This window comes from Bufo gargarizans, chromosome 4 (genome assembly GCF_014858855.1).
Source record: "Bufo gargarizans isolate SCDJY-AF-19 chromosome 4, ASM1485885v1, whole genome shotgun sequence".
Taxonomy (NCBI): Eukaryota; Metazoa; Chordata; class Amphibia; order Anura; family Bufonidae; genus Bufo; species Bufo gargarizans.
The window spans coordinates 70,042,908-70,065,913 of NC_058083.1; the positions used below are offsets into that span (position 1 = coordinate 70,042,908).

The 23,006-nt window shown below is 46.7% G+C and overlaps 1 protein-coding gene across 1 annotated transcript in view; it reads right to left on the bottom strand.

Annotated features, from left to right (window-relative positions):
- Window positions 1-16,592: 16,592 nt before the first annotated feature.
- Window positions 16,593-23,006, bottom strand: part of LOC122933688 (isoamyl acetate-hydrolyzing esterase 1 homolog) — a 64,736-nt gene continuing 58,322 nt past the window's right edge. The window contains exons 5-7 of the mRNA XM_044288645.1: window positions 21,816-21,977; window positions 19,379-19,500; window positions 16,593-16,790 (exon numbers count right to left, since the gene is read on the bottom strand). Of these exons, the coding sequence (XP_044144580.1) occupies window positions 16,599-16,790; window positions 19,379-19,500; window positions 21,816-21,977 (476 nt within the window). The 3' untranslated portion in view covers window positions 16,593-16,598. The remainder of the gene's footprint in view (window positions 16,791-19,378; window positions 19,501-21,815; window positions 21,978-23,006) is intronic.

The following is a 23,006-nucleotide window of genomic DNA, read 5'->3' on the forward strand; positions in this document are numbered from 1 at the left end:
GATCTGCCCACAAGCCACGCCTCCTCCCAGACACAATGCCGCAGCTTCTTCCTCCTTGAATGACGAGAACAGCGACATCTAGGGACATGTTACTATAATTACTCCTGGTGTAACAGGTTTGGTAAAATGGCGCCAACTTTCTTTGCTCTTTATAATGGTCAGTATATGATAAATGGTTCTCAAATTCCACAGGGAAGACACAGAAATTAGTCCAGGTTCCGTCTGTACAAGGGGTTATTGACAGCAGCGTTTAAATGCAGCCGTCTGTGGTCGCCACACATGGAGGCACCAAGGCCACGGATCAGTATCAGCAAATAAAGCTCATGTGTGTCATGGAAAGCTGTGCTGCTGTGGTCTCATATACTTTGTGCATCAGTTGTTCATGATTTCTGCTTGCCGACATTGAATGGAAACCTTCATTGTTTACTTGCAGTGGATAAAACGGTGTCCTGGTCATGTAATAAGCAAACAAAACGTATGGCAGCACAACGTTACACATACAAACAATGAAACTAGGGAGTAGGGATTATTCTGAACTAAAGTGTTATTATACCTACTATAAATGGAAAAATAGAAGCTCTTTGTGCACATTTTTGATCAAACATATGTCAGGCCCATCTACCAGGCGTCAAGGTGGCTTCCGCAGACGGGTACCTAACACTAACAGAACTGCGTCTCCTGGGCCTAACCTAAGCCTACAATGTTCAGGGCGGTGTAGGAACCAGCTACATTATACTCTGCTCAGAAGCGGTGGGTGGGGAGTGCTCAACCTACAGGAGGAAGCTACTCTCAATACTACAAGGACATTTAGACGAGCACATGTAATGGACATAACCAAACCAAATTTTGAAAAGAAGGAAGGGGGGTCACCATGTGCGGGGAATTTTTTCAGCATTAGGCCACGCCTCTAGCTCCACGCAAAACATAAGTAAACACCTAATCCCAGCCAGTCCCCTAAATGCCCCCACATAGTAATTATTCCCCCTTTATGCCACCACACAGTATTTATGCCCACAGTGCCCCCTTCACAGGTTATGGCCAGATATGTGCCCCCTCATAGAATTATGCCCAGCTGTGCCCCCTCACGGTAATATGCCCAGCTGTGCCCCCTTACAGTAATATGCCCAGCTGTGCCCCCTCACAGAATTATGCCCAGCTGTGCCCCTTCACAGAATTATGCCCAGCTGTGCCCCTTCACAGAATTATGCCCAGCTGTGCCCCTTCACAGAATTATGCCCAGCTGTGCCCCTTCACAGAATTATGCCCAGCTGTGCCCCCTCACAGAATTATGCCCAGCTGTGCCCCTTCACAGAATTATGCCCAGCTGTGCCCCCTCACAGAATTATGCCCAGCTGTGCCCCCTTCACAGGATTATGCCCAACTGTGCCCCCTTCATAGGTTATGCCCAGCATTGTGCCCCCTTCACAGAACTATGCCCAGCTGTGACCCCTAACAGTAATATGCCCAGCTGTGCCCCTTCACAGGATTATGCCCAGCTGTGCCCCCTTCACAGAATTATGCCCAGCTGTGCCCCCTCACAGTAATATGCCCAGCTGTGCCCCTTCACAGGATTATGCCCAGCTGTGCCCCCTCCATAGGTTATGCCCAGCATTGTGACCTCTTCACCTTGTTTCTAGCAGCAGCAGCAGGATACATCGCTGCTCTGGTCTGTGGAGGAGCCAAGGCTGACTGCTGGCCCCGCCCCCGCACAGACCTGCAGGGGGGGAATGATGGAGCAGGGAGCCCACTGCTATCTGCTTCATCATTACAGGCAGCTGTCTCTGCTTCCTATGGATGCAGGGACAGCTGCCAGAAAGCAGGACATACCTCCCCCGTGAGGTGAAAAGCATTGCACCCGCACTGAATCCGGACCCATTCACTTCAATGGGGCTGTGTACATGAGTGGTGATTTTGCGTTGTGTGAAAATCACAGCATGTTCTATATTCTGCGTTTTTCACGCAAAGCAGGCCCCATAGAATTGAATGGGGATGCGTGAAAATCGCAAGCATCCACAAGCAAGTGCGGATGCGGTGCGATTTTCACACATGGTTGCTAGAAGATGATAGGGATGAAAGCAACCCCGGACCCCATTAAAGTCTATTCCCTGTATTATTTTCCCTTATAACATGGTTATAAGAGAAAATATTGGCATTCTTAATACAGAATGTTCAGGCCCCCCAGAGCGTTTCGCTTGGGGGACACATGGGGGCAATGACACCATTAATTTTTGTATTTTGGTATGGTTTTACTCTTTTTTCTCTCCCCCCCCCCCCCTTTTTTTTCTTGCTTTCCCGCTCTTTTATTTCAGGTTTACATGAAATGGTTAAGTTCTGTCAGAATCCGCAGGTTTTATCCGGTCTCATCTGAGCCTTGGATGACAAGCAGGGGTCTTCTGATTGGTGCAGCTGGTTGCTGAGGGAGATTTCCGGACAGCTGATTGGTGTGGATGCCAGCGGCGGGAAAATATGGTCCTTAAAAAGAGGGTTTCGGCGGCGCTTCTGGGCCAGTTTTATCAAGACCGGATCGTCGCCCTCCCTCCCTATTCTTATGCTTTATGTTGCTTTGCTTTATTAGAGGGGCTGTATCACAGCTATTGCTGAGTGGATTTTGGTAATTATTGGAATTTTAATTGGTTATTTATTTAATGAATTTGAAGTTTTAATTATTTATTAATTTATTTACCCTTAATAAAGCATTGCGGCCATTTTTATTCCAACACAAGGTGTCATGTCGTTATTTTATTAATTACTATGTTTTAGTTATTAAGTCTGAAAGGGGTCATTTGCCTCCATGCTTAGTAAACTGTAGATTGAGGTGTTAAAAAAATATATATAATTAACTTACCTGTTCCAATTGATCACGAAGTCGGCATCATCTTCTTGCTTCTTCTTTCAGGACCTGCAAAAGGACCTTTGGTGACATAATCGCGTGTGAGCGCGGTGACGTCAGTGCAGGTCCTGAATTAAAGAATGCTATTATTTTCCATTATAACCATGTTATAATGGAAAATAATAAAATATACAGAACACCGATCCCAAACCCGAATTTGAGTGAAGAAGGTTGCTATGACGCTGTGTATTACTGTACAGCAGCGGCTGCATGAAGCGCACGGCGTCATAGCAACCATCAACGCCGTGCGCTCATGCTGTCAGCAGGAATCTTGGCCGGGTTTCCACGGTCCGCTCTCGGCCACGGAACACAGACACGTTAGATTTCTCAGTTTTTCCATCAACCTCCCCACCCTGGTGTCCCCACAGTGTCACCCCCCAATACTGTGCCCCCCAATGCCCCAGGTACTATACTGCTGAAAAAATAGTGACCCCACTAGACATAATTGGGGTCATTTATCAAACTGGTGTAAAGTAGAACTGGATTTCCAAAGGAGCTGTCAAAATAAAAGAAGGAATCTGATTGGTTGCTATGGGCAACTAAGCCAGTTTTACTCTACACCAGCTTGATAAATGACCCCAAATGTCCCAATAGTGTATACAGCAGTTATAATGTCCCCTAGAGTGTCCCCGGTAATAATAACACCCTATATTGTGCTCCAGGCAATAATTCCTGTATAGTGTCCCCAGAAATAATAGAATTTCCCCTACAGTGCCTCCCCAAGAGCAAGGCCCCCCACGCTGCCCTCATATAGTAATTTCCCCCACATTGCCCCCCCACAGTAATTCACCCACACTGCCCCATATAGTAGTTTGCCCCCAAGCTTCTGCCCGTACTCACAGCATTGCTGCTGCCCATTCATAAAATGAGTACTCTGTACACTGCCGAGCTGTCAGCGGTGTACGAAGATCTGAGTTTTAAGCGCACAGTGAATGGGATGTAAAAGTATAGTAAAACTAGAAAATTAATAAATAAAGTATATTAGAAATTTTGTTTTTAGGGGATTAGGGACAACATATTAAAAATTATTATAAAAGTTTAGTTACTCTATAATGTTATGCCTGTGTCACCATTGCAGACTAGTCTACCGTTCCATTCCGTAGTCTGCCTGCACTTTTCAATCCACTCTGTAATCCGCCATTGCTATTTGTCTCCAGTAAACATGTAAGCTCCTTCCCAAGAAGAATTGTCCGAAGAATTTACCTCAGCTGCGGGCGGAGTACAACACCCTGCTGGGGTGAAATTTGAGGTGAAGATCCACAGAACAAATTGGCGTGTGGCTGATGTTAAATCCGCAGGTCAATTCACCCTGCAGAATTTTCCGACAGTGTGTGGGTGAGATTACTGCACATTTACCTCATGAAAATCTATGAAGGCAAATCCGGAACTTATACATCCCATTTGTGATAGACTATGAGGGGGGGGGGGCATCACTGGACTGAGAGAAGCAGGAGGGGTGTCTGTCCTAGCTGTGGGAGCCGTGGTTATGTGAGGGCACACACATGGTGAACAGGCTCGGAATGCCCCGGACAGTCCACCAGTAGAAGGGACTGTGTCATCTGTCAGCAAGCACAACCAGCTCCCACAGTTGTGTTCTCCACCCTCCAGACCCAGGTGGCTCCTTCATTACACACCCCTGTCTCTGCCCGGACCATTTCCAGGTGCTTAGTGGAAAGAAATTTGGTGTCATGATGCCCATTACGTGTCCTGTCATTGATAGCCAGCCCCCATCACCTTCATTTACACTGGTATCATAAACAAGAAACTCGGACTGCCACGGATCAGAACCGTATTGTCTTTGGTGACACATCCAGGTTCTGTTTGGGATCTGATGACAGTCAGGTTGGAGTATGGAGGCCTCGTGGTGAGCGCTTCAATCCTGTCTTTGCTGTGGAGCGACACGCTGCCCCAACTGCCGATGTGATGATCTGCGGAGCCATCACATACGACAGTGGGTCGCCCTAGTAGTAATACGAGGGACACTAACAGCTCAGCGGTATGTACAGGACATCCTGCGGCTACATGTGTCTCCAGGGGTGGACTGGGAACTTAAAGTGGCCCTGGAAAAAATACTAAAATTGGCACCGTTTTGTAGTTGGGTCCAAACTGATCGAAGGCAGGGGCCAGCAATACCATTTTGTGGCACACTATACCACCCCAACAGAGCCAAATACCACAGTCCATCACAAAATACTGCCAACAGCACAAAATACATCCCCAAAAACTTCCACTGGCCGGCAGTGAGGAGGGCCCAGGCGGCCCCCTGGGCATTGGCCCACCGGGAGATTTCCATGTAAGGTCTATGGCCAGTCTACCCCAGTGTGTCTCTAATGGTAGGGCTTCCAACTGGCATTTTTCAGCAGGATAATGTTCACCTGTGATCTCCAGCAATGTACTGTGCATGCGCTGAATGCACTGCCACGAGATTTCAGGGCCAAGCATGATTACATCTACACTGCCTGGCCCTGATAGTCAAAGAGGTGGTGGCACAGCCTGCAGGGAACAGTAGTAGAGCCTCTGGGTGCAACTGCAATGTCCTCGTTGCACCAAGGGGCTTATTAGCATAAATAAAAAAAGGAGATTTTTGTGAAACTCACCTGTAAAATCTTTTTCTCGTCTTTTCCATTGGGGGACACAGACCATGGGTATAGCTTAGAGGTATTACTAGGAGGGACACAAAAACGAAGCTCCTCCTCGGGCTATACCCCCAGACACCTCCAGGAGGACTTCAGTCGTTGCAAAAGCAGTAGGAGAAGGAGAACTGAAAAAACCACAATGGAAACCACCACACCAACTAAACAAAAAAAGCGGGCGGGAGCTGTGTCCCCCAATGGAAAAGACGAGAAAAAGATTTTACAGGTGAGTTTCACAAAAATCTCCTTTTCTCGTACATTCCATTGGGGGACACAGACCATGGGACGTCCAAAAGCAGTCCATGGGGTGGGAAAAATCCAACACCGCCAGGAAAAGAAACGTCCAGCCGTCAATCGGGCACCACGGCCTGCAATACCCTGCGTCCGAGGACAGCATCAGCCGAGGCCAGCGAGTGCAACTGATAAAACTTTGTGAACGTATGCAAAGATGACCAAGTGGCCGCCTTACACAACTGGGAGGCGGAGGCGCGATTGCGTTTGGCCCAGGAAGCTCCCACTGCCCTTGTGGAGTGAGCTGTAATCCGCGACGGGGGAACCTGACCACGAGCGCGATAGGCTGCAGCAGTAGCGGAACGGATCCACCTCGCCACAGTAACCTTGGAAGCCGCCAGACCCTTACGAGACCCCTCGGGAATCACAAAGAGGGAGTCCGAACGACGAAAGGAGGCGGTGGCCCCCAGATACACCTTCAGGGCCCTGACGACGTCCAGGGAGTGGAGAGCACGTTCCTTGGGGTTCGCCGGAGAAGGACAAAAAGAGGGCAGGACAAGATCCTCGTTAAGGTGGAACGGAGAAACCACCTTGGGCAAAAAAGAAGGAACCGGCCGTAGCACCACCTTATCCTGGTGGAAGACCAGAAAAGGCTCCTGACAGGAAAGCGCGGCCAGCTCCGAAACCCTCCTGATGGAGGTAATGGCCACCAGAAAAACCACCTTCCAGGTGAGGAAGACTAGGGAGACCTCCCTCAGAGGCTCAAAGGGCGCCTCCTGAAGGGCGCGCAGGACCAAGTTAAGATCCCAGGGGGGTAAGGGAGGAACATACGGAGGAACCGAATGCGCCACCCCCTGCAGGAAGGTTCTCACAGGCCCTAAAAAGGCAATAGACCTTTGAAAAAAGACCGCCAAGGCTGAAACCTGACCCTTCAAAGAACTGAGCGACAGCCCAACCTCAAGGCCGGACTGTAGAAAGGCCAGCACCACCGGAACAGAGAAACGAAGTGGCGGAAAACCCGACTTCTCACAAAAGGCTAGATAGGCCCTCCAGGTGCGATAATAGATCCGCGAAGAAGCCGGCTTTCGAGCTCTGATCATGGTTCTCACCACTGCATCAGAGAAGCCTCTCTTCCTCAGGAAGTAGGTCTCAATAGCCACGCCGTTAAACGCAACTGACGTGAATTCTGGTGGAAGAGCGGTCCCTGAGATAGAAGATCCCCTCTGTCGGGAAGAGGCCACGGAACGTCTGCTAGCATTCGGACGACGTTGGAGAACCAGGCACAGCGAGGCCAATCCGGAGCGATAAGAATGGCCGGTATCCCCTCCGCCTCGATCTTGCGCAGCACCTTCGGCAACAGAGGAAGTGGAGGGAAGACATAGAGGAGGCCGAATCGCTGCCAAGGAGACACCAGCGCGTCCACTCTGCACGCCCTTGGGTCTCGAGCGTGGGCCAGGAACACCGGCACCTTGTTGTTTAGCAGGGACGCCATTAAATCCACGTCCGGACGGCCCCATCGGCGGCAGATGTCCTCGAACACCTCCGGATGTAGGGACCACTCTCCCGGATCCACCTTGGTGCGGCTCAGAAAATCCGCCGTCCAGTTGTCGACGCCCGGAATGTACACCGCCGACAACACTGGAACATGAGACTCCGCCCATAGGAGGATCCTCGCCACCTCCTGCATCACTGCCCGACTGCGCGTTCCGCCCTGATGATTGACGTAGGCCACAGCCGTGGCATTGTCCGACTGAACACGCACCGGCCGAGCTGCAAGGAGGGAAGTCCAGTGGGAGAGGGAGTTGAAGATCGCCCTTAGTTCCAAAACGTTTATCGGAAGACGGGATTCCTCCGTCGACCAGACCCCCTGAACTGTGAGGTTCCGGAGAACGCCTCCCCAACCGATGAGGCTGGCATCGGTGGTGACTATCGTCCAGGAGAACGGAAGGAAGGACCTCCCTGATGAGAGATTCGGGGAGGCCTGCCACCAAGGGAGAGACAACCGAACTTGCCGGGACAGGCGGACGGGAGCGTCCAGACCCCGAGAGGTCTTGTCCCAGAGGGCAAGAATCCACTGTTGTAATGGACGAGTGTGGAACTGGGCATACGGAATCGCCTCGAAGGAGGCGACCATAAGGCCCAGAACCCGCATGCACTCCCGAATGGTGGGACAAGGAGCTTGTAGAAGGAGCGACACCGCCCTCCGAATCTGAGAGGACTTGGAATCCGGAAGAAACACCCGAGAACTCGAGGTGTCCAAAACCATCCCCAGGAAGGAGAGTCTCTGGGAAGGGTGCAGAGAGGATTTGGGTAGATTGATCAGCCACCCGAACCGTTCTAGAGATTGAACGGTGATTCGGACGCTGTCCTCGGCCTGTGGAAGAGACGGGGCTTTTATCAAGATGTCGTCCAGGTAGGGCAACAACGAGATGCCCCTGGTGCGAAGAAGCGCCATGAGAGGCGCCAAAACCTTGGTGAAAACGCGAGGGGCGGTCGCCAACCCAAAAGGCAGGGCGACGAACTGGTAATGACGACCCCAGATGGCAAAACGCAGAAAGCGATGGTGAGACTTCGCAATCGGGACGTGTAAGTAGGCGTCTTGAATGTCCACAGACGCGAGAAATTCCCCTGGAAGCAGAGAAGCAATAACGGAGCGAAGGGACTCCATGCGAAACTTCCGCACCCTTAGAAACTTGTTCAGAAGCTTCAGATCCAGTATCGGGCGCACCGACCCCTCCTTCTTCGGAACGACGAACAGGTTTGAGTAAAAACCTGTTCCCTGTTCCTCCGGGGGAACGGGAAAAATGACACCCCGGTCCAGAAGAGAGGAGACCGCCAAAAGGAGGTCCGAGGCCCTGGCTGGATCCCCCGAAACGCGAGACGGGAAAAAGCGTTCCGGCGGGCTGGTTGCGAACTCCAATTTGTAACCGGACGTCACAATCTCCAGAGCCCAGGCGTCCTGAATGTGAGCCCTCCAGACCTGCTGAAAGGAGAGCAAACGGCCCCCCACCACGAGGGGTGGGGGCACCCCTTCATGCGGAGGGCTGCTTGGGAGCAGGGGGACGGGTTGACTGTGCCCGTGGTCGCCAAGAGGGCTGGGGTTTGAAGAAAGGCTTCTTGCGGGATTCCTGGGATCCCCCAGCCGACGAGGACGAAGACGTCCTGGCCGTGGAGAAGCGACGAAAGGACTGGACCCGGAACCCTGAAGCCCGAGATCGAAAGGGCCGTTTGGATCTGGGTTGAGGCAGATGAGTACTCTTGCCCCCCGTTGCGGCAGAAATGAATTCGTCCAACTGGGCTCCAAAGAGTCTAGATCCTTCAAAGGGAAGGTTAGCGAGGGAACGCTTGGAAGAAGCATCAGCATCCCACACCTTCAACCAAACCTCTCTACGCTGAATGACCGAGAGGGCCGAAATACGGGCAAATAGGGAACCGATATCCATTGAAGCTTCACAGAGATATTTAGAAGCCTGAGACATTTGGAGAATAAATTCCAAAGTGTCTGCAGGGGCGCCCTGTTCCGTCAGATCCTGGTGGTGGCGCCGCAACCACGCGGTAAGGGCTCTGGCAACCCAAGCTGACGCAAAAGCCGGTCGCAGGGAAGCGCCCGCCAGAGAGAAGATGGACTTGGAAAGTGAATCCAGGCGTCTGTCCATCGCATCCTGCAGGGAGGAACCGTCTAGGACAGGAAGGGCCGTGTTCTTGGCCAACCTGGCCACCGGAGGATCTACCTTAGGGGAAGAAGTCCACTTTTCCACCGAGTCAGAGGGGAAAGGGTAAAGCGTATCCATGCGCTTGGTGGCCGAAAATTTCTGATTGGGTCGATCCCAAGCCTTTGATATGACCGCTGTGAATTCCTCATGAACGGGAAACACCGCGGATTCGGGCCTTTTGGGCGGAAAGAGGGAGAACTCCCGACTAGTGGAGGGAGTGGAATCTCCTTGGATATTAAAAGTGTCACGGACAGCCTCCACCAATTCGGATACCATGGTGGAAAGCTTAGGCAGGGGTTCCCGCTCCGTGGCCTCGTCCGATCCGGACAATTCCCCTTCGGATTTGCGCTCCCCACGAGAGGGAGAGTCAACCGGGCATGCCTCAAGGCGTGGGGGAGAAGCGGAGTCATCCGACGAGGAATGCTGCCGCTCACGCTGCCTCTTAGACGTCAGACGCCCCCTGTGAGAATCACTGAGAGGAGATGGAGCGGTGGACGCTACTGGAGTAGTAGCTGCCATACGCTCCATGAAGGACATGGCTGCCTTGGCAACTAGGGCCAGATCCGCTGCCGCACTAGACATGGCGGAAGCCCAGACGGGTACCGCCGGGACAGAGGGAGGACTGGGCTGAGCAAGAGAAGGAGGCTGATCCTGTCCAGGAGCAGGGCACGAGTCACAGGTGCCAGAGGCAGAGAAAGGCAGAAGGCACACCTTGCATGACCCCAAAAGAGCCTGAGAGGAGGCCTTGGCAGATTTAAGTGCCCCAGGCTTTGGCATGATGGAACCCCACAGTAAAAGATCTCCTACCAGTTGCTGCAAAGATCAGGAGCAGAGCAAGCTGTTCGCCTACCACCCAGGCAACGCTAGCAGAAGTCTCCGGTGTAGAGAGATGAGGAGCTGCACGGCCGTGAGCAAACAGAGTCTCCGGTGTAAGGAGAGTCAGAGCGGCATGCCGAGGCTCCGCCCCCCCGAACGCGTCATCATGGCGCGAAAAAAAGCGAGCGAAACAAGCGCGCGCGAAAATAAGCGCGCGCGCGATTTGAACAAACACCCCGACTCCCCTCACGCGGCGCAGCAGGGGTTAACGAGGCCATGGAGGAGCGGCCTGCCGGCGGGCGCCGTGAGAGCGTAGCAGCCAAGGCCCGACGAGAGAAGCGCTGAAGCCCACAGTTTAAGGGGGAAGAGATGCCAGTACTCCAGTGCCAAAATGAAGAAAGTGCCCCATCAGGATCCTTCTTCAAGCTCACCCAGGTAGCCACAGACAAACAGACACAGAGGGAGGGGGAGGGACTGGGCAATACTTATCTGCTCAGCATGCTCCCTCGATGTCCAGACCAGCAGGGATGCGCCTCTTCAGACTTCTGACTCCAATCCAGGAGAACAGTGCTCTGGAGGAGGGTAGGCAGCAGGCGTCCCAGCAGCTGGTGGGATGCCAGAGCTGACATGTTGAGTCTGGATCCACTTTTCTTCTGTGGGGGGATGGGAGGTAGCCAGGACACGTCGAAAGACGGTGACAGACACTCCACGGGGGCCAGGAAAGCGCAATGCTGACCTGCGTCCCCATCTGAAAACAGAAAAAAATAACAAACAGGAGAAGAGTAAGCGTCACCTCCTTGGACAGACACTAAGCAAAGACTGAAGTCCTCCTGGAGGTGTCTGGGGGTATAGCCCGAGGAGGAGGAGCTTCGTTTTTGCATAGTGTCCCTCCTAGTAATACCTCTAAGCTATATCCATGGTCTGTGTCCCCCAATGGAATGTACGAGAAATGGTTATTTCTCTGAATAGAACAAGAGGGCACAAAGTGTACTGAGTCAGTGGAGGAGCACACCTATACAGGGAGATGGTTTCTTTGGAAGGTTTACGGTGACAGGTTCCTTTTAAGTCACAAAGCGATCCTATTTGTTTTATTATGCTGTGATGTACAGTAGTACGCAGTATTTTTTTTTTCCGTCTAAAAACCGGATCTCAGATGGAAATGGCTCAAATGGATGCCAAATGTGCTTAAGGCTACTTTCACACTAGCGTTTTTTTATTCCGCTATTGAGATCCATCATAGGATCTCAATAGCGGATGAAAACGCTTCAGTTTTCATTGTCAATGGGAACAAAACTGAACTGAACGAAACGGAATGCACCAAAATGCATTCCGTTCCGTTTGGTTGCGCGTTTTTCTGTCCGCGATGTGGTGCGGAGCAAGACGGATCCGTCCTGACACACAAGGTAAGTCCATGGGAACTAATCCGTTTTCTCTGACACAATAGAAAACGGACCGGTCCCCCATTGACTTTCAATGGTGTTCCTGACGGATCCGTCATGGCAATATAAGACATAATACAACCGGATCAATTGATGACGGATGCATGCGGTTGTATTATTGTAATGGAAGTGTTTTTGCAGATCTGTGACGGATCCGCAAAAAACGCTAGTGTGAAAGTATCTAATCATGTTCAGGAAATAGAAAACAAATACATTTATAATCAGAAAATAAAAACAGATGAGAAAATAAGGATATGTGTTGCTATCTGGTTGTAATTGGCAGAAAAAAATGATAGGCAACACATTCCCTTTTACACCCTTTAATTTATACAGATAGAAATTACACAGATCTTACAGACATTGAGATTATAGAGTTGTATCCTTCTTCCTTCTCCACAACTCATTTTCACTTACTATAGTGCAGTAAGAATTGCCCCAGTGCCCCTTACATTATAATGTCATTACATACAGGGGGCAGCAACGTAACCTGAGAAAGTTTAAAGTGTAAACTACGGCTGGGTCCACCCAAAGTGTGAATCTGCTGTTCGGAGCACCCCCATCACAAAGGAGTCTGTTACTTCTCCCTCTGACTAGATCAGGTAATTTACAATGCATTTGAAAAATCTTCAGACACTTTCACTTTTTCACATTTTGTTATGTTGCGGCCTTGTGCTAAAATCCAGATTTCCCCATCAATCTGAAATCTTTGCTAATTTATTGAAAAGGAAACACTAAAATCTTGCATTGACATAAGTACTTAGACCCTTTACTCTGTACTTAGTTGAAGCACCTTTGACAGTGATTACAGCCTCCAGTCTTCTTGGGTATGATGCCACAAGGTTTGCACACTTGGATTGGGGAATTTTCGGCCATTCTTTTCTGCAGATCCTCTCAAGCTCTGTCAGGTTGAATGAGGACCTTAGGTGGACAGCCATTTTCAGGTTTCTCCAGAGATGTTCAATTGGGTTCAAGTCAGGGCTCTGGCTGGACCACTCAAGAATATTCCCACAATTGTCCCTACGCCACTCTTGTGTTGTCTTGGCTGTGTGCTTAGGGTCATTGTCTTGTTGGAAGGTAAACCTTCGGCCCAGTCTGAGGTCCACAGCATCCTGGATAAGGTTTTCATTAAAAATATCTCTGTACTTTGCTTGACCTTCTGGAAGTTTCTCCCATCTGCACACAGGATCTTTGTTTTGTTTTAAAATTGTTTTTATTGTTTTCCAACACGAAATAAAGCAACAACATAAAGGTCATCACTATCTCAAATCCCTGAAAGTATACACAAATCCTGAGCATACATCCTAAAACGAATAATCGTATAGTTGCACATATCAAATAATCACAGGCACATTGTTTTCCAAATGACATCTTCTAAGAAAAACATCTCTGTTCATCATAATCTATCAGGTACATGCATATCCACTATAAATTTTAATTCACTGACCTTAAATATAAACCACAAAGAAACAAAGACAAGGACAATGGGAAAAAAGGAGGGGGGGGGGAGGGAAGAAGCTTTGTAAAAACACGGAATTCCATCAAGGCAGGCACAAAGAGCAATGTCCAGTGTTAACTCCTACCAGGAGTAATCAGTGTGAGTGTTTACAACCGAAGGAGACCTGTTCAAAGGAAAACAGCTCAGAAGGAGGAGACCCACCATCGCAAAAATATTCCTCTCGCAGTAAAAAACTCAAATCCCAGAAAAATTCCTAAATGTTTTCCATGGATTCCAGATATTTTCGAACTGCATAGGGGTGCGAGCATCCCAGTGCGCGATTTGTTCTAGACGGTATAATTGATCACATTTGAGGATCCAATTTTGAATAGTTGGCGGGTTTGGTTGTTTCCATGCTATTGCCAACATAAGTCTAGCTGCTGCTAATAATGTGTTACATAACAGGCGTTTGTTTTTGGAGCACTTAATTTCACCCAGAACACCCAAAAGGCAAACTTTCGGGGATATAGGCACTTCTAGGCTACAAATGTCAGATATAAGTTTGCAGATCTCTTGCCAGTAAGAGGTTATCTTGTCACACTCCCACCAGATATGTGTATGTGTGCCTATCTCTAGGCTACACCTCCAGCACACAGGGCTACATTCAGGAAACATGCGATGAAGTCTTTGAGGTGTGTAATACCATCTTGTTAGAACTTTATAGCTGTTCTCTTGCAGCTTGACGCACCTGGACACCCTAAGAAACGCTCTGAGTGCATGTTTTACTTCTAAGGGGGATAATTGAATCTTCAGCTCTGCTGACCATTGCTGAATAAATATAGGGGTTTCTGACCCTTGAATTGAGAGTAGTAACTCATAAAGTTGTGAGATTTTCCCTTTTGGTTCCTTTATTTGTAAAGCTAATTTTTCAAATGGCGTGTGAGTTGTCACTATCGGAAGTGATGTTAAGTGCTTTTTAATCTGTTGGAGTAAATAGGCCAGATGAAAAGTGGAAAGGTTATTCAGCGCCGGAAGAGAACGCAAATCTTCGTATGTAAGAACATCCTCATCTATACCTAGATTTAAAATAGGTGTTGTAATAGATTTTGCCCTAGTAGGTAGGGTGTCTAAAAACTGTGTAGGTGCTTGAAATAATATATCCCTTGCTTGCATTAGTGTCAGATAATTTGGGGTTAATACTGAAAGCCATTTAGATTCTGATCATGTTTTTAATGAGTACATAGTTATGGAGCTAGCTGTTTTCAATGTCTTTCTAGCCACTGTACCTTCCATAAACAACAAAGAACGCAAAGGGATGTTAGCCATGCTAGACTCAATTGAAAGATCTAAGCGATTAGAATAACTTCTCAACCATTCCAAGCAGCGCAAGCACATCACTGCTTTGTGGTATAGATATACATCTGGTACCCCCATTCCTCCCTTAGCTGTCCGTTGCTTGACCTGTTTAAAAGGTATCCTAGCCTTTTTTGCACCCCATAAAAACTTTAGGAAGATGCTTTGGATTTTCTTAAAGAAGGCCCTGGGAATTGGAATAGGTAACGCCTGAATGTAATACAAAACCGTTGGCATTAGAATAGCTTTAATCAGAGTTCTACGACCAAACCACGAGACAAATGGGATATCCCAGGAACTTACGAGATCTTCTATACGTTTCGGAAGAGTGTGGAAGTTCTCGTGATATAACCGGGAAAAGCTAGTGGTCAAATTAATTCCCAAAAAAGTGATATGGTCCGTAGTCCAATGAAAAGTCGCAGTGGACTTTAACCTCTCCATAGTCGCCACCGGTAAAGATACATTCAAGATCGTAGATTTAGATAAATTTACTAAGAAATTTGACAATTCAAAGAAGTCATGGAGTAACGACTCAATCTCTTTAAAGGCCGTATCAGGATTTGTAATAAACAATAACACATCATCCGCAAAAGCTGCAGTCTGATGGTTCTCTGCACCAATCTTAACACCTTTAATTGCGGTATTAATCCGAAAAGCCTGCATAAGGGTTTCTATCACCAACACAAAGAGCAATGGGGAGAGAGGGCAGCCTTGCCTCGTCCCATTTGATATACTGAATGACGGAGACAGTGTGCCATTCACCAGAACACGCGCGGTAGGCTTTTGATACATTGCCATTACTTTCGAAATAAAAGAGTCTGGGATTCCGAATTTGGCCAGGGTTTGGGTCATGAATAACCAATCCACTCTGTCGAAAGCCTTTTCTGCGTCCATGCTGAGAATTGCTAGGGGGACTTTCGAATGTTGAGCCCATTGCATCAGTTGGATGACCCTAATAATGTTATTTTTCCCCTCTCTACCTGGAATAAACCCAACTTGCTCCGCAGATATAAGATCTGGCAAGTACATTTTTAGTCTATTTGCTAACATCTTAGCATACAATTTAATATCGTTGTTGAGGAGAGAGATAGGCCTATAGTTCGCACAGAGTGAATGATCTTTATTAGGTTTGGGAATAATAGTAATTTGCGCTGCAAGCATATCACTGGTGAATGACCCTACCCCCTCCACCCCATTGCAAACCTTGAGGAAGCGTGACAGAAGTATATTTTGAAAAGTGATGTAATAAATACACACAGGATCTTTGGAGCTCAGCCAGAGTGACCATTGGGTCACCTCTCTCGCCTAGGCCCTTCCCTCCCTATTACTTAGTTTTGTTTGGCAGCCAGCTCTAGGAAGAGTCATGGTTGTCTCAAGCTTCTTCCATTTAAAAATTATTAATCCCACTGTGATCTTAGGAACTTTCAGTGCAGCATAAATTTTGGTAACCTTCTCCAGATCTGTACCTCCACACAATCCTGTCTCTGAGCTCTACAGGCAGTTCTTTTTCCCCTCATGGCTTGTTTTTTGCTCTGATATGCATTGTCAGCTGTGAGACCTTCTATTACCAGGGTTGTGACTTTCCTAATCATGTCCAATCCAATGAATTTACCACAGGTTGACTCCAATCAAGGTGTAGAAACATCTCAAACACGATCAAGAGAAATGGAAGGTCCCCAGAGCTAAATTTCGAGTATCATAGCAAAGGGTCTCAACAGATGTCCTGGTGAAATTTAAGCTATTCCTTTTAAATCAATTTGCAAAACATTTTACAATTCTGTTTGCACTTTCTCATTATGGGGTATTGAGTGCAGAATGATGGAGAAAACATTTTTTTAAAAATTTTAGCACAAGGCCAAAACATAACACCATGTGAAAAAAATGAAAGGGTCTGAAGACTTTCTGAATGCATTGTGCATAGAAGTCTAGTGTATGTAACAGGCTACATGGATAATTCTGATGCTATAACGTCGTCCATGTAGACTGTATGTTCTGTAACCATGGAGAGTGAACCTGTCCACAAATGCAGCATTGGACACCCCTATATCCCTAGTTCTAAGGTAGAACCTGGTTTGGTGAAGCGGATCACTAGTCTTTCTTTTCAGTGATGTTTTGGAAAAGAGAGGATTCTGGGTTATTATTGTCCACATCATTCCAATAAGGTAAGATAAAAGGCAGGGCCCCCAACTTCTTCTCCAAGAGAGGCCACAGCTTGGACTCCAGGAATTGGTTGCCTTCCTCTGATAAATGGAGCCCATCTGACAAATACACTGTGTAGTCCTGCAATGAACACAAGAACCGGTTACAAGTCGTGATGGGTTCTATATCAGATCATACGAGGATCACACTGTGGAGTATTCCTGAAATAAAAGCCACCATATAAACCTCCTCCTGACTATAAACCACATATATGTACTGCTGCAGTGATTTAGAGGGGAGGCGAGGATGGGAGAAGTGGTAGGGGTTATGATAGTGGTAGTAGTTCTCACAGGTAACGGTGGCAATCTTCCCTCTGCCTCTCCCAGGGTCATGCACAGTGAATGGAGGCTTTCTCCCCTCAGCACGCCCTGACTGAGGCTCCGGCCTGGTGGTAGTTGGGGTGCCCTTGATGGAGGATGTTTAGCAATGCAGGAGATCAGGTAGAGTGAGGGCCGGCGAATGGTGGCGACAATGACCAGGCCATTTGATTGCATTAAAATTACATTTTATTGAATAGATAATGGGAGTAGTATTTCATACAGGAGTAAAAAGTCTACTTCCAGCTAGTTCCAGCGCCAGAGGCTGCAAGGAACAGCTGCTTGGTGGGGGTGCTCAGTGTTGGACCCTCACTGATCAGATATTGATGATCTATCCTGAGGAGCCTGGAAAACCCCTTTAAGCACCCATTTTACAGAAAGATAATCACTTGAATTTTTGTATAGTCATTTGAATGTTACAGAGTAAAATTCTCCCAATAGTTGGCAGCATCAATGATGGTAGTAGTAGTCCTCCCCGAGTCCCACTCTAAGTTCACTTTGCAATCCTCCTAAATAACCACAAGCGTGCAATTCCGTTCTAATTAACTATTTCTGCAATTCTCAGGCTGAGGAGGCAGATCTCTGATATGTATGGTCAGTCCGTCTCAAAGTGTGGTGGGTGCCAGAGGCAAATAACCTTGTCAGCATGCAGTAAAGTCTGAATGCCATCAATGAGCAGTATCTTACTGTCTGAATCCAGTGCACGGCCTTGTAATGTGGTCTGAGGCCTTCCGTGGACGTCTGTTCTCTTTCCCTCAGGGATGCTCTCTACGTTAAAGTGGTATTCCGTTTTTTATTTTATTTCTTTGTACAATAGGAAATGATATAGTATTCAAATACACATGTATTTAAAATTTTGCTTAAATATCTTTCTTCTATAGGGTGGTTTACCCCTATCAGCACAGCAGAATGGTTTAGTTTAGCCCATGAATCAGTCAGTCCCATGTAATGCATCCATGGCCTAACTGAAACATGGCAACAGTCATTTGACACTCCACTGACATTCAGTAAGCAACAGTGTTACATGACATATGTGCTGGGTCAGCACACAGGACATGGGATAGCTACATAGGAGTAATGGTGGAAACCATTGTGGCTATTATAACAACTACTTCACTGTATTTGGGTTTACATGGCTATCTGTTTCCAGGTGATTTGTAAAATGGCTGCCTGTCTCTAGGTGATGTTGTCATGTTGTTAATAAAGTTAACTGTAAATTAGAAACACAACACATACAGGGAAAACAGGGTGAACAATGTCAAATGTGCTTCTACACAGGCACTGACAGACATGAAATGCTGGAGTGCTGCTGCAGCCATTATTACTGTATATATGTGCTGCACCTCAGTAAACTGCCATTCACCAGTAAGATATCTGGGCAGTTAACTAAATGCCAGAGATCACATGACAGGATTGAGGGTCACATGACTGACGCCATCTTTAGTCCTATTCACATATCCTACGGATGCATTTTACAGGACAGAAATGAGCTATACCATTTTTTTTCTTTAGAGACTGACTATTGTGTGAATATAATAAAGGTCTGTGAGCAAAATTTAAAATAAATGTATATTAGAGAATTGTATAACTGACTATTCACTAAACAAATAAATGTAAGCTTTAAAACCGGAATACCTCTTTAAGTTGTTCTCTGGCAGCTTTTCATTCACTTCAGTGGGAGCTGAGCTGCAGTAACCCAGCAAGGCCACTGCACTTTAAATGGCGCTGCGCTTCTTATTCCATTTACAGTGCAAGTTCCAGCACCGGAGGCTGCAAGGAACAGCTGATTGGTGGGGGTGCTCGGCGTCGGACCCTCACCAATCAGATATTGATGATCTATGCTGAAAATAAGCCATCAATATTAGGAGCCTGGAAAACCCCTTTAGGCGCCCATTATACAGAAAGATAATCGCCAAAATTTTTTGCACAGTCGTTTGAATTTGAGAAATTATTGCTGCATGTAATATTGTGCAGAGGTCAAATGATGAGTGATACACCGTTCCTTTTCCGTGGATTGGACGTATTTTGTTAGTCACCGTATCCCCTCATCTAATCAGAAATCTGCCAGTAGTTGGCAGTGTAAATGCTCTAGGGTCGAATGAGCAATGATCACAATAACGAGCAAGCAGCAATTATTGTATCATGTAACTGAATGTCGCAAACAACTCGCTAAACCGTCACTTGCTACTCGTCTAGAATATTTGCCCATCTAATAGAACTCCAAATGTTGAAGGTGAAGTATAGGCTTTAGCCAGCAGGGGGAGTAACTGCTATATGTACACTACTGTCAGTGATTGAAAGCCCCCCGGGTGATATATAAACTGTCATTAATGAGGCCACGATTCCTCTTACCGAGCCACCTTCCTGCATCAGCGTCCACAAATCCACAACATCTGCTCCATACTCATCGCCAACCTTGGCACAGGCCCTGGCATACGCCCAGGTCACGGCGTTCAGACGGTTTAGCTTGAATCCTGTACGGACAGAGATATTAGTGTGAACAATATATGAAGGACCTGCAATTCTCGTCACTTGTAATCACTTTCTAAGAGCAGCAGGACGCCACATCGCTGCTGTAGGGGCAGTAGTAAACTTCAATAAAAGTATAAAAGTTTTCCTGCAGTGTGGATGTTTGAAACCTGCGGCATGGCAATTCTTTCTGCAGATTTCATTCTTTGCAAATCTGCCCAAAAAAATCACACATGGATTTGGCAGGGGAACACACCAAATTGCACAGAAAATCGGGGGTAAAAAACAATCATGTGGGCAAGAGGAGAAGAAGATAGCCGTGGCACTTAATGTCTTCAGAAATATTCCAGTGTTTATTCACCAAAAATGCAACGTTTCGACTTGTGTGAGTCTTTTTCAAGCTCCATCTTGAAAAAGACTCACACGAGTCGAAACGTTACTCGTTTGGTGAATTAACACTGGAATATTTCTGAAGACATTGAGTGCCGCGGCTATCTTCTTCTCCTCTTGGCTATTGGGAGCCCAGCAGGCTAGGGCTCAACACTACTGGCACCGCCACCTCATGGACCTACAGAGAAGTCTCAGTGAGTAGTGCTGTCTTACCTATTTATGCCTTAGGGCTCATGCACACGAACGTATTTTCTTTCCGTGTCCGTTCCGTTTTTTTTTTTGTGGGGAACATATGCAAAACCATTCATTTCAATGGATCTGCAAAAAAAATGGAAGGTGCTCCGTGTGCATTCCATTTCCATATGTCCATATTTCCGTTCCACAAAAAATAGAACATGTCCTATTATTGTCCGCATTACGGATAAGGATAGTACTGTTCTATCAGGGGCCAGCTGTTCCGTTCCGCAAAATAAGGAATGCACACGGATGTCATCTGTATTTTTTGTGGATCCGTTTTTTGCAGACCGCAAAATACATACGGTCATGTGCATGAGCCCTTAATCATGTGTGCAGGTACCCTGAGGGGTTTGGAAAAAATTTAACGGGAGGAAGTGTGCTAAAAAAAAAAAGAAAGTTACATGACAAAGCCCTGGCAGGTCCCAGACACTCTCTGTTTGCATGTCCTGTGGCGATGATGTCACATACATCCACATCACCGCTGCAACCAATCACTGGCCTCAGTGTTCTTACGTCACACATGCTAACACCACCCCTGAGGCCAGTGATTGGCTGCAGTGATGAAGTAGATGTACGTTATGTCATCACAAGTAAAGAAAGACAGGTGGGAACCACCAGAGTAGCAGGGATGTATCGGGTTATTTTTTATTATTATTTTAGGGCATTTCCTCCTTTTAACTTAAAGGAAATGTGTCACCAAAATTGTATCTCCAAGTTAAAACCAGATAGTAACACGTATCCTTTTTTTCTAATCTCTTTTTATTTTCTGATTGCAGATATATTTATTCTATATCCTGAACATGATTACAGGGGCGGCCATCTTGCCTGAGATGTTCTTAACAGCATTTAGAAAGCATTAAGAAAATTGCTTTACGGCAGCCCCATGGTCCATAGACACAATGGTCAGGAGGGGATCTTATTGACTTCAATAGGAGAGTCCTCTAGGCATGCTCTGTGACAAGGAAAGAATAAAAAAGCTTTGATAATCACCTACTGTGAATAGTGGATCTGCCTTATCTACACACAGAGGTGATATCACTACAGGCAGGATTAGAATGACAGACAAGCAGATAACGTCAGCAAAGTGAACTGTACAGGCCAAGAAGTGGCGCCTATTATTAGGCTTAGTTTCCAGTGGGAAATATGAAGGATTTTTGTTTTTTTGTTTAAATATAGAGAGTGACAAGGAAAATTAAAAATATCAACAAAATTCTTTAAAAATGTGTTAAACATAAAATGTAACTTAAACAATAGGTCATTTTCTGATGACACGTTGCCTTTAACTGTTTCACCCTCCAATGAACCCCTTTATGTCACAGTGCACCCTCAATCACTATCTCATATTAAAACAGTATAGGGTTAGTTTTGAAGGCACGTGTCTACATGTATCTAACCCACCAGCAGAAACACGTTTAGCCTATCCATTAGGTTATATAGAAGCTGTCAGGGATACACGACTGCTATACAAAGTTAATTATTTTCTTTTGGGGAAAGAAGCGGCAGGCAACCTTGCGACTATACCAAAACTTAGGTACACGTAAGGTACACGTAAGGTTGTCTGCGACTTTTTCCCCCAGTCAGATATGACTATTCAGCTCAGTTACAGCTTGTGTTCTTCCCCATATCAGGCTGGAGAAGAGAATACCACGATGGAAGATTTCTGCCCTGCCCCGCCGCGATCCGATGCTATTACCGTTTGTGAGGCAATGCTTTTCCAAAGTTGGTTCGTGAATCGGCGGCGGCGTGATCAGAACGATTTTCTCCTCCTTGATATTGACGCTCTTCAAATACTGAACCATGCTTCTCAGATTCTCTGTGTATTCTTCCAGCGGAACGTGCTTTTGAGGATTTTGCTCTATGTGAACGGAGGCGAAATAAAAAGAAAATGAAAAGTAATTGTGTGTAATTCCCAGCAGAGCTTTTGTGGCCAGCAGGGGGCGCCCTCATTACTTATGAAGGATGCTTTGCAGGCAGAGTCTGGAGGGGTGAATAATACAGCGCTTCCAGAAGGATACAGAACAGATGAGGCATGGCCATTAAAGTCTGGAGGAGCTGATGAAATGTGGAATAACGTGAAAACACTGGTAAAGTGCCCCTCCCCCGCCACAAATCTTACTTCCCCTAGACACAGAGAACCCGGCAAACGTACGGCCACTGTTCATGTTTGTCACTAAGTAAATGCAATTCTCTGGACATTATGTGTATCATGTGGACACCGAACAAGTGACTTTTTTTGGTTGTTTTTGCATTTATGTAGTAATGTCTTAAGAAAATTTATTTTAAACCAAATAATTGTCTTTTTTTTGCAGACTTGAATTATTATTATTTTTTTATGGTTCAATCTCTTTTTTATTGAAACATTTTTAAACAATAAAGCGTTACAAACTTTTGAATGTCTTGTGATGAGCAGGTGCAAGAGACTTCTAGGATATTGAATGCATATACACTAACAAATCTGAGAAGTCCGAAAAAAGAATAGTACAATGCAGTACAGGTATAAAAAAACCAGATAATTCCAACACCTGTTGTTTGAAACATACAATTCCAATTCAAAATTTTGTATTTTTATTTTTTACTTTTTTTATCCCATATCCAAACCTGCTAGATTTCTGTGTGTCAATGCAAGTCACAGTGAACTTGGTGTGTAGACAGCCCTGTGGTCCCCCAGGCCCCTCTTATTATGCTGCTTGATCTCCACAATCATACAGTTAAATGGCTGAGATCAGAGGTTCCTCCAATCTCGACCATCAGAGCAGGAGTCGGACTGTCAGCAGACATCCAGGCACCAGCTTTAGGAAACCACAGGACGCTCATGCAGGGCTTTTTCTACAGCAGCGTAAAAACGAAGGGGCATATTTATTAAGACCGGCGTTTTAGACACCAG